The sequence below is a fragment of the Cryptomeria japonica genome, chromosome 6 (assembly GCF_030272615.1).
Source record: "Cryptomeria japonica chromosome 6, Sugi_1.0, whole genome shotgun sequence".
NCBI lineage: Eukaryota > Viridiplantae > Streptophyta > Pinopsida > Cupressales > Cupressaceae > Cryptomeria > Cryptomeria japonica.
The window spans coordinates 656,744,286-656,756,993 of record NC_081410.1 but is presented as its reverse complement, the minus strand read 5'-3'; the positions used below and the strand labels follow the sequence as shown (position 1 = coordinate 656,756,993).

Here is a 12,708-nt window from a genome sequence, read left to right as displayed (position 1 = left end):
CACAACTCTGTTAAGAATTCTTTATTATAATTCTAAAACTATATTTTACCCTCAACCAGCAATTTCTGATATCATTATTGGCTTCAGGAGCACATACATTTTATATTCTGAAAGGCACGTACTCACTCCACTTAATCAGCAATCTCTTTCCTTGTCATCAATTTCTGGTGCATGTGAAAATATCTTCAGAAAGGCACATACCATACACATCCCTTACCTTTACTTCAAATGATCTTGATATATTATTTATATCTTCAGCATATACCCCTGTGTAAGAGGTGTGAAATCTTCCAAAGAGTCATCCATAAACAAAAAAACTTTATTTAATATTATTTAAACAAATCACGTATTATAAGCATCGCACCTTTTAGGAGTTGATTAAATGCTTGCATTCCTTTAATTGAATCATTAATCGTATAAGTGAATCCTTGCTGTAGAATTAAAATCGCTGCCTTTAAGTCATTATCCTTTTACGTAGGATTCTTTTCTCTTTTAGTGGGGGCTCTAATATTGAGAGGTGGGCCCCATAATTATTGTCTTTTAGTTATGTTTGTTTTAATAAACACATCATACTATTCCATGCTGAATCGTAACCTTTATAGAATAATTACTAACCATCTTAAATGATAACCGTTGCCCATTATTAACACCCAAACCATTAATATAATCGCTGAGTGTAATCTTTCTTTTAATATATCGCTATGTTTAATCACACCCTTTCTCATTAATCGTGCTTTTTTGATATGAACCATATCCTTTTCCAAGACATTTGTCTTATTTGCATTTTTGTCTTATGTGTCTTTTGTCTTGTTCTGTTCTGTCTTATTCTCAGACCTTTTGTCTTTGTCTGCCACTTTAAAGAGACGCTGTCTTTTGATAATTACTTCTTTTTAAACAAATCACCGTCTTAGCATATAAGTGCTTCTTATAAACAAATCGATGCTTTTTGTAACATATTAATGAATGCCTTAATGATAATCGTTGCTTCTAATCCTCTTTTATTGCTGTCTTATGAAGCACTCCTTATAATGTAGAATCTCTCATGAACAGTTTTCTTATTTAGTTATTAAACTCAAATCTGGGCACTCATTGTTTGTTTGCTGCTCTGAATAATAATCACTGCTTTTGTATAAGAATTGTTGCCTTTACTTTCCTTGATAATAGTCGCTGCTTCTAAAGTCCATAATTTCTATGTCTTCAACGTGATTGACCTTTATAGCTTTTTGTCTTATTAATTTTATTGTGTATTACTGAGGAAATTGACGAGCATGTATGGTATACATATTAACAAACAGTTTGTTAATTACTAATCCTTGATCTCTACATATTACTTGCTACACATCCAAACTCCTTCAATTTCTGCACCTTTGATCTCTGTCTTGTATTACTGCATTTAATCTTTAATCACTGTTTATTAAATCTCTTATTCTCAGGGACTCCAAATATTCAACCAGAAAAATAAAATCTCCTCTGGTACACTGCAATAACCATGACAAGACTTTGGTCCCCTGTTCAACAGTTGCATGTTGTATAAATGCAAATCTATAGTTGTAGGATTCCTTACCCCTGTGATTTCACCAAATACTTTCTTCAAATCCAATCTCTCTTTAGACATTAATGACATTATTTTGGCGATCTTGCTCATGCACTTGACATCAATGACAGTGAATTCTAATCATCTATGTAACCTTGACATCAACGACAATATTTCTATCAACAAGATGCTAAGGTAACGGCAAGGTTCTTTGGGGCCATTGAAAAGATGTATGATCGATCATGTAGAGACCAGCATCATTCATATTACTATTGAGTGGACAAAATTTGCCAACTTATTTATGAGGTTGCCAAGATAGATATGGAAACTATTGAATAGGAGGACCCAATTTTTTGGCGGAATTGCAATGGACTAATCTTTTTGACTACCACTCTAGCCATTCAATTGTTATCTCAAGTTTCTAGTTCTTCAGCTGCTAAGAGGAACTGGTCTACTTATAGCTTCATCTACTCTCTTAAGAGGAACAGGCTTACCTCTAGGAGAGCAAAGAAGCTTGTGGTTGTACATAGTGTTTTGCATTTCATTGACCACAAAACACTTTTGTACAAAGAGTCCAGCAACACGGTGGGATGTAGAGGCAAGGCTGGTTGGTATTAGTTTGGCGGACCTTGACCATGTGGAGTTCAACAGTTCTAGTGATGAGGAGTTTGGGGATGATTAAAGACCTCACTTCACTCCATTTTGTTATTTTGACATCATATGATCAATACTCGTTGTAATCGTCATTATGAAATCTTGAATATGATATAAATTTTGACTTCGCAATGTTAAATTGTTAATGTTCACTTCAAAGTTTAGTAGTTTTTAAGTATTTGATTATATTCTTTAGCAAATGAAGTTTCTTTGTTCAAGAGAGGATGGAATACTTAGTATTTTATTTTGTGTTTGAGGTGTCATAAAAAACACATCAACAACTCCACCATCAAGCCCTAACGTTGAGAGGCATAAACTACCATTATTTACTGGTAACACTCGGAGGATCCATTGAAGCATTGCAAGACCCATAACAGAATATGGGAAAAAACAACCAAGATGACAAAGCATACTAGCTTCAATCCTTCCCAACAACTCTAAGGAGCACAACAATTGATTGGTACATACTAAAATAGAAATCGAACTGACTTCCAAAACTACCTAGGAAAAATTGACGAAAGCTTTTGAAGAGGAGTTCAAGCTACTATAGGATGCTAATGACACCATAGGGAAAATTTATAACACAAAGCAAGGCAAACATGGGAATGCTAGAACATAGGCTCAAGGAACTCTTACTAAAATTAGAAAAGAAACCAACCAATGGCCTCAAGAAGAGATGGTTCATTGAAGGTCTTATTCCTCCACTACAAAAAAAGATGAAGGTAGAACCACCCTCTTCCTACGCAGAACCCTACAATCGGGCAATGGATATGGACTGTGGACAAAATTTCCTCCAGTGACAAAAGAAAAACAATGAAAGATGAAAGTTCAAATGACAGCAGCGAGAATGAATCTGGAACTGTGCAAGCTTTGAGAAAAGATATGATGCAGATGATGAAGGAATTAAAAGAAAAAAAACAAACTAAAGAAACCAAGGGAACTTTGGTGACAGAATGCAAAGATTAAGGGCACAACAGTCAGGAGACGAGCCTAAGAGATGTCAAGAGACGTGGACAGATGTCTCCAGTCATAGGAGAGGCATCTCCATAATTGTCTCCTATACTAAAGAGTGAAAACACATCTCTCTTCAACTGTGTAATTTTGTCATGTTAATACATATGAGGGAAGGGCCTCTGATTTATATGAGGTCCTCCCTATACTGCTGTATTTGGACACTACCTCTGAAATAAAGCATCAGTTGATATATTCTCGAGCAACCATTCCTAGTATGAGTTATTATTCATGTTTCATACTACAAATGGTTGTATTGGTAATTTAGTTTCAGTAAACACCAGTGACTTAATATTTCCATCAATACCATATAACAAGAAAATGATAAGAGCCACCAATAGGTAACAGAAATGCAGCTTTAAGTGCAGTATAAATTTCCATGCCTTCTACCAAGATTTTTTTAAATATTTTTCCAATCAATCTAGCATGAGATCTGTCCTTGATATATACAAACAGAATGTTTCCTAAAATTATAGATAAAAGTATAAAATATAATAAAATATAAATATATCAATCTTTCAACGAGACTACCCAGTATAGTAACTTTAATTTTATAAGTTAAAATATTGTAACAACTGAGAAAAAGAAGGCTTAACAATTGTGCAGATTAAGAAGGCACATATAGCTGACCTGAACTTGAGAGCGTCCCCCAGATACTACTAAGGTACTTCAGAACATCACTAAAGGCATCCTCTACAGACTTCATTCCTGCAGCTGTTGGCCACCGTGCAAGCATTTCTTCCCCACCATTTTTCCCGACAATCTGCAACAGTTAATTGGCTAATCACATCATGCCCTCCCATATCACATTATCAAATTGAAATTCTAAACAAATTCAGTTAAGATCTGATCTGTTAAAAGAGACATTCAAACTTCTATTCACCTGTAGATGTTTTAGAACTGTCAAGAATGGTGGAGGACTTCGCAGATGCAGTGCCCCCCATGAAAACTCAGGAGGTATGAAATTTTGTCTTGCCAAAATGGGTGCACATGTCCAAGCTAAAGGCCAGTCCCTCAGCAAAATAGCCTCACTGTATGATGTAAGCACTCTCTTTCCACCTTTTCTTCCCCCAATGCTCGGCATGCCTTTTTCAGCAGGTACAAATGCAATTTGGCTGAGGGGATTACAGAAACTACTTCCATACACAACTGCAAAGTTTTTAAGAATAGTTTCCACTACAGTGCCAGCAAGAGACCAAATCTCAGTTGAAAGCTCATCTCTAAACAAAGAGTCACCTGCAACCAAAAAGTCGGAGATATCTGTATCTAATGCAGCCTCCTTTGCAAGCATCTCCACCTTCCGTGCACACTCTAGCAACATCTCTGGCTCTGAAGCAGTTCGTAAGCCTACTTTGCGTAAAATATGAAGCCATCCATCTGTTGCGAACCTTCCACCAGGGAACTTTGAGCTATCTCCAGCAAAAACGGATTTCAGTAAGGAATCATCAGGATCTAGAAGCTCTCGAGGTCTCAGCAAATCACTATTTGCCTCATTTGCACCACTCTTTACAAATCTAGTCTCTTTCAATGCAGCAATTACAGTATTTTCCATTTGTAGGTCTTCCCAATTGAGATAAAGGTAGATTAAAATGCATTCCTGATCACGTTCAATCTTTTGTTCAAATGCTGGTAAGCCAAATTTTACTAATAATTCCTGGTTCTGCAACTCTGATACACCAAGAACACGATAGAACAAACCACCACTTGCAGCAGAGAAATAGCAGAGGCACCTTTCATCAACTGGCTGGAAAAAAGCACCTGGGGAAACTATACAAGCATCTTGTCTATTCAGAGATGTATATGTTCCAACAACTGTTCTATATATGGCAAGAGACCTCAGCATATCAAGCTCTTCTGTGCTATAAGTAGGAATTAAAGAAGGCGAAGGAGAGAAGTCTGAGGCAAAAAGTGAAAACAATGAATCACAGTCACTAGACGAGAAAGACACTGCCTCTGACGAGAAGTAACCAGATTGTTTAACAGCCAATAGCTTTGAAATAACAACTTGCCCAAGTGTCTGGCCAGGCCTTGGCTGACAGCACTGCAGAGCATTACAGTCAAGGAAGCATTTATCATAGACAGGCACATTACAGCGATTCAATAATGGCAATAACCATGAATGTTTTGACTCAACTACTTCAAAGGATCTGATGCATGAGTTGACTAAATCACCATAATCCCTGAAAGAGCTGTTCTCAACTTCTGTACCTTCCATTATCCTACTTGAACTTGTATCTACTGAAGAGGACTCCATTTCAGGTGGTATAAAAACCAGATGACGCTGTCTCACACGACATAAGACTGGAGTGGATGCAATGGCAGGAATAAGGGGCCAATCAGAGAAGAGTCTCAATTCATCCACAGAACTACCAATATTCTTCCAAAATAAACGAAGCCAATCAGTGGACGGACCTTTAATAAGGGAATCTGGAACATAATCCCATGAAACCCAGGGAGCATCCCCCATATCGTTGACATAGGTAACCCACTGCTTTGACAAAACTGATTTTAAGTGGGCTGACAGCAGCTGTGATGAAAATGGCTGCAACCTTAGCAGCCTTTGAACTGTGTGGTTCTCAAACAATTCTGTAAGAGACGGCCTGTCGAAGCACTGAAGATGAATGAATTTTACAGCCAAAGGTAGCATTATTGTTTGCTGCTCCTTGTTTCCAATCCACAGCTCTGTTGAACCTATCCGCGATAAATGCTTTGTTGCTGTTGGACATGGTAAACCTTTTATCTCACCAACTATAAATGTATCATGTGATGTGATATTCCCATATCCACTTGGAGTAACACCATCTGCTTGAGTTGAAGGTCCTCCAACCTTACTAAAATCTTCAACCACATTCCTTCCAAAATCAAGTAAAGCCCTCCCAAAATTTGTCACTATTTCTAGTGCATCTCCTCCAGCATCCAACGAACTCCCTGCAGGAGTGTTCTGAACTCTCTGGAAACTTGTCCTTGAATTGCGTACATAATTTTGGCCCATAACCCTGCTGATTGCAGGATCATTAAATTCTCCACTCCTAGTTGTATTAGCAATACTCTGAAGATTGACATGATTGGCATTATCCTGAAATGAAATATTAGGATTACCAGGTGATGGATTTATTGAACTGGACATGGATTGTTGTTGAAGTCTAAGATCAGAAAAACAATACTCAAGAATGTCAATATATGTTTCAACTGATCGAAGGACAATGGATGTTGGAGAAGCCTTCAGCAAATCCCTCACCATTTTAGGTGTTATTTCTTTCACTGATATTCCAACAGCCTCAATTTCTCTGACTAATTCCCATGGTACTGCAAACACAGGATAGTGTTCCTTGATGAAGCTGCAAACTGTTGCTGGTGGTGAATGATCTGCAATTTCAAAGCCAGGAGTAGCAAGAAACATGCCTTCTTCAGCTTTCACAACAGCGCCACCATAGAGTTGCCAGACAGGTAATTCAACTAGACGTGAATAAAAAGGTCTTATAACTTTATCCACTATACATTCCCACTCTAGATTGGGGGCTGTCAAAGAATTTATATAAGCCTCATTGGTTTGCATCTGATTAGAAGATGAAATTTTGGGTTTAGATCTTGGCCAAAACAAATAAGCTCTATCAGCTGAGCTCTGAAGGACTCCACTGACACTTTGGGCAACAGATAACTCCAAACGAGAAGTTAAAGGATCCTTTTTAAGCCTCTGAAATTCCAACATTAATTCAACATATGAATCACGGGCACAGGCCATCAATTCCATATTCCAAGAGGAAATGAGTGAAATTTTCATATCATGCTGATTTCCTACAGTGTTTCTTGAAGCTTGATTTTCAAAGAGATATCGCCCATCATTGTGATATAGAAGAAAACATCCAAAGATTGTCACTGGCAAGTTGACTAAGCAAGTCAGTGGAAGGGGAGATAAGATGCAACTGTTTAAACAAACCCCAAGAGCCTTTCCATTCCGAGAAATATTTGCAGCCACACCAGCAATCGGAGCTAAGTTGTAAGACATGAACCTCCTGTAACAAACAAAATAACCAACCATTCAAAGCTTTTAAACATAAAACACGGCAAACAATAAGAATAGATTCCAGAATGCAAAATTTGATTGTATGTCTAGACAACTATATGTTATCTTGATAATTGGACAACAGATTTCAAGTCAAGAATACTAGGAAATTAGAGAATTATGTTAGATTTCCTCTATCGGCAACATCAGTGATGTGAGAAATTCATAATCAAGATTCCACTAAGAAATAGAGAGGGTTAGATACTACATTTCAGCAAAGGTGACCCCCAGGAAATTCATATCATGTCTAGCATGGACACACATTCAAGTATATGTGCATTGTTGCATAAAATATATCTACACTTCTCCAAGATAGGGAACCAATAAGAGCATAAGTGGTAAACTGTAGAATGACTAAGAAGTGCCTAATGCATCTATAAAAGCTAATTCGTGTAATTAGGTTGGAATTTCTCAGCCAACCAACAAAAGGTTAGCAAGTTAAAGTATACCAGGTGAGAAATTTGCCGAATGCCTTTGATGCAAAAAAATCAAGTCACACTGTTATGCCTGGGGGATGGAACAATCCGAGAAACAACACATTAGCACATTTGCTACTCTCTTCTCCAAAGGGAATCATATTTACAACATTATTAAGGAATGCTCAAATTCTTTACAAGCTTGCATTTTTAAAGACAGATCATTTTATATGGCTATGTTTTCTTTTCTGTGTTACCGTTGCAACTTATATCAAGTCTTGCTTTATAAAGAATTGACTTTTACTCCTTGCTTTCTAGTGTAACAGCTTTTTAAATTGTAGATTCCCACTACCCATCCATTTTTGCTATTTTGTAGATGTTCATGGGTGGTGGGATGTAACTGCCGATTCATGCAGTCCCTATTTTTTGGTTTTGTTCTATGACTCCTCATTTTTTAAGTTTTTGGTGTTTGTGTAGAAAGGGGTGACATTAGGTCCTGGTCTCTCTGTTATTGGGCTTTTTTTGGCTTGATGAAGGATAAGTTAATACTGTTGTTTGTGTTTTCTGGACTTGACATATACATTCTGATTCCAAGAATCTGTATTTCACATTGAATAAACGAAGTTTCCCCACAAATAACATGAATTGTTTTGTTATTATTTCTGTGACCAGATCAATAATGAATAAGAGTTCGATTGTTTTAAAAGTAAAGTTTGCTTTCTAATTATTGTAAATATTTATAAGAAGGTTGGACGCTTGAATAAGAAGTCACGATGACAAGAAGTAGGTGGGAGTTAGTTACAGTTATGATCAGTTGAAACTTCTTGAGCAGTTTGGGAGTAACTTCCTATATGGTTAAGCAACTCATTTTTTGTAATTTATATGTGCATCCTTTCATTTGGTGCATTGATGATTCAGATGTGAGAAAGCAAGTTAGTGATTAAAAAAACACGTATTGTAAAGAGAATTAGTATTCATAAATATGTTTGATATGTTGTGAGGCATTCATATAATGCTGTTCTATATGGAGAAGAAGCAATAAAATCACAGTTAAGTAGCCATTATATATTTTGGTGAGGATGTATTGTTCAGAATTACTGAAGTCATTTTGTTTTGAAATCTGGTTTTGACTGTGATATATTCTATCATCTTTAATGGTTGTCTCAAGTGTATGTTAACAGATTCTATGAAGATCACTGAAAAACACAGAGGTTTAAAGGGTTTATTTGCAGAGTGCAGATTGGATTGTGTTGTGACGTATTCACAATTTCACACATCGCCCCATTGTAAATGAGGACCCCTACTTTTTGCTTTCTGGGGTTTGATTTTCTAGGTCTTTTAGGGTTTTGTCTTTTAGCCTTTGCATGCTGAGTGTTGCCAGAGGGATCACTAAGAGAGCAGGCTCTCTAGTGAGTCAGTGGATGCTCCAGGTTAGGGTCATCTTTGAAAGTCTTCCTTAGGACAAGGTTTTGCTCTTGTTGCTAATTGTGTCTTGTTTGAGGAGGTCAATGAAGCTTGGTGAGTAAATATCATCTTTGAAGATCTCAGTTAGGTCAAATTCGTGAGTGATGAAGTCTGGAATGTCATCCTGATCTTCAAAATGTCCTGAAATTTGGCTAAGTCTGGAATGTCATCCTGATCCTGAAATTTGATAAGTCTGGAAAATTGAAGAATCCTCCAAAAACTAGATTTTGCATTATAACTCCTGGAGGTCCGAAACCACTCTCAAACATCCTGCCAGTATATATGGAATATAACTTATACTTAAATGTTATATTCCATATATGAATCCTGACAGAGAGACCAAAATGTCAAATTTCGCTCCTGACCCTTCCAAAGGGTCCAAACCGAAATTCTCCATAAGACATTCTACTTTGACCCAAACTTAGAACTAACTCATTCCCAGGCATTATTGAGGGCAAAACACTTGTTTGGATGAGGAAATGTGGGAAATAAAGTCAAGATTTGAGCCTAAATGTGAATTTCGCTCTTGACCCTTCCAAAAGGTCCAGAGCGAAATTCTCCCTAGACACTATTTTCTCCCTTGTTTTGGGCTAACATTCTTGTTCCTTGGACATGGTGGGGGTAGATTGATATGTTCTTGCCTCAGGAAGTGATTGAAAGCATTGAGGAATGAATATTTTGACCTAAGACATGGATTTCACTCCTGACCCTTCCAAAGGGTCCAGAGCGAAATTCATATTTCCTCTATTTTGCTCTTTAACTTGACCAAGTTTGGAACTTCTAAGGCATGGTTTGGAAGAATTGGAGGAATGAAGTAGAAAATCAAGCCAAGAATGAGGATTTCGCTTCTGACCCTTCCAAAGGGTCCAGAGCGAAAATCCCCATAACTCTCATTTTCTTCCTTGTTTTGGCCAAGTGTTGGTTTCTAAGGCATGTGGGAAGGTGAATTGGTATGTTCTTGCCTTGGGAGGTGGTTGGACGCATTGAAAGATGAAGATTTTGCCTAAAAGATGAATTTCGCTTCTGACCCTTCCAAAGGGTCCAGAGCGAAATTCTTTATTAACCTCATTTGCTTCCAGGCTTAGGCCACAAACCTTGTTCCTTGGGCGAATAGTGATGTATTTTTGCCTTGCAAAGAAGATTAGAATTGAAAAGATGAAGAGTCAAGCCTAGAATGGGAATTTCGCTCCTGACCCTTCCAAAGGGTCTAGAGCGAAATTCCCCAAAACCTCTCTTTTCTCTCAAATTTATGCCAAGACAAGTGTGGGTCAAGCTGAACTAGGATTGGAGATGTCCTTGGGCATGTCTTTGAGTTGCTAGGAATCAACAAATTTGGAGGAATTGAGCAAAAACTAGGATTTCGCTTCTGACCCTTCCAAAGGGTCCAAAGCGAAATTCCTAAGATCACTTGTTTTCCCTTCAAAACAAGTTAAACTTTTGTTTTTTTTTTGGCATAGATAGGTGTGGAGTAATGTGTCCTTGTCTTTTGAGGTGGTTTGGAGTTAAAAGAATGAAGAAATGTGCTCAAAACTAGAATTTCGCTCCTGACCCTTCCAAAGGGTCTAGAACGAAATTCTTCAAACCACCTTTTTTCTCCTTGTGTGAAGCCAAAACATTGATTCCTATGGCATGGTTGAAGGCGGAGTGAGGTATTCTTGCCTTGTAAGGTGAATTGAAGTGAAGGAAGTAGAGAAATAAGTCTAAAACTTGAATTTCGCTCCTGACCCTTCCAAAGGGTCCAGAGCGAAATTCTCAATTTCACCTACTTTGCTCATGATGAAGGTCAAGGTATGGATTCCTAAGTCTAGGTAGAAAGAAGACTAGTGTATGCTTGCCTTGGGAGGCATTTTGGAGTGGAGAAATGATAGAACTTGAGCCTAATCAGGAATTTCGCTCCTGACCCTTCCAAAGGGTCCAGAGCGAAATCCTTAAAACCTCTATTTTTTCCGCAATTTTGCATCAAACCTAATGTTGATTGAGATTACAAACATCTCTAGGCATGCATTTGAACAAGTTGTGGTCACAAAATGTGAAGATTTTGTCCTAGAATGCAAATTTCGCTCCTGACCCTTCCAAAGGGTCCAAAGCGAAATTCCCTATAGGTCCTATCCTTGGTCTAGGTCCAGAGCGAAATCCTTTTTTTGGTCTTTTTGGGGGTCAAATAAATGATGTCTTCACGAGAAAGCGATTCAAAGGTCAAGAGAAGTTCAAGGCAAAGAGATGATGAAATTTGAGCTAAATTGCAAATTTCGCTCCTGACCCTTCCAAAGGGTCCAGAGCGAAATTCTAATAGGGCCTATCCTGGAGAGGATCTTGAGCAAACTTCACTCTAATGCCTTCTTGTTGATGATTTAAGGTAAGAAATACTATGTTAAGATGAATATATCATGTGTACTTAATCATCTTTTGGTTTGTTTTGCAGATAGAGAAGATCAGGCCGGTAAGGGCGACCTATTCCAATCCCATCATTATCAAGGACACTTCAAAGGCATGGAGGAGGACTAGGTGTTTTGATGCCTTGGAAAACTACATGTGTTCAAGGAGTTGCTAGCTATCTCCAAAACCTTCACTTCGCCACACAAAGGAACCACAAGATGACAAAGAAAGGCTTTGCAAGCACTTCAAAGCAATATGAATTATCAGAGAAGAAGGAAAGACTTGACAATAAGGAGGCCTCATCAAGCATATGGGAGTCAAGGGGGTACGCTTTTCATCAAAGTACATCAAGGATGAAGGAAGATCAACCAAGGCACAAACGTCAAACAAGGTGGCATCCCAATCACTACTCCTCCAGTCGGATTGGTCCACCTCAGCATGTCCAGATTCAATGTACCTGACTCATCGAGTATGGCACAAACTTCGAGGCAACTACCCTGTTTCCTATTGGTTCTCAAATATTGAATGTAATTTTATCATTGGCTAGGGAAGTTTGTTATAACAAACCCTAATTAGGGTTTTCATCCTATGATCCTAGCCATCGATTCTAAGTCAATCAGAGCCATCTGTTTGTAAAGGGTTCTCTATATAAAGCCCTGGCTCCTCATTTGTAAAGGGTTAATAGTGAATAGTCAGAGAGTAGGAAATAGTTAGAGTAGAGTAGAAAGAGAAGGCAAAGATTGTTGCTAGGATATTGTTGCAAAAGACTTGTAAACTTCATTGAAGAAATGGTGAATTCTATGGGTCGATTCAACAATTTGCATGGTCTCTATACTTCTCAAATTTGATTTCATGTTATTAGGTGAATGGAAGAAATTTGTATGATCAACGGTGAAATTCGTATATCCATACTACTAGCGGTTTGTTGATTGCAGACTTGCCTTGCGTAGTCAACTGGAATCATTCAGCTTAAGCTTAATTTCAATTATCGCTTCTTCATTGATATGCATCAACCTGACGGTGTCCATGCTTGTAGCGGTGATCTAAACATCATAAAGCTTTCCTCAGAAGATTGCACTAATCTTGTGGAGATGATCCTAGGATGTCAAAGCAAGACTTAGTTAGAATTTCATCAAAGGTCATCCATTGCTCCTACATTCTTAAGTTAGAATTAGATCATTCTCCAACCC

At 37.8% G+C, this 12,708-nt stretch overlaps 1 protein-coding gene across 4 annotated transcripts in view; it reads right to left on the bottom strand.

The window, feature by feature from the left end:
* LOC131033191 (uncharacterized) overlaps positions 1-12,708 on the bottom strand; it is a 164,830-nt gene that overhangs the window by 13,773 nt on the left and 138,349 nt on the right. For all 4 annotated transcript variants that reach the window (XR_009103573.2, XR_009103574.2, XM_057964335.2 and 1 more), the window contains 2 exons: positions 4,083-7,212; positions 3,830-3,962 (listed from right to left, as the gene is read on the bottom strand). Coding sequence is in view for 2 of the 4 variants with exons in the window: in XM_057964335.2 (XP_057820318.2) it covers positions 3,830-3,962; positions 4,083-7,212 (3,263 nt within the window). In the remaining 2 variants the exon portion in view is untranslated. The remainder of the gene's footprint in view (positions 1-3,829; positions 3,963-4,082; positions 7,213-12,708) is intronic.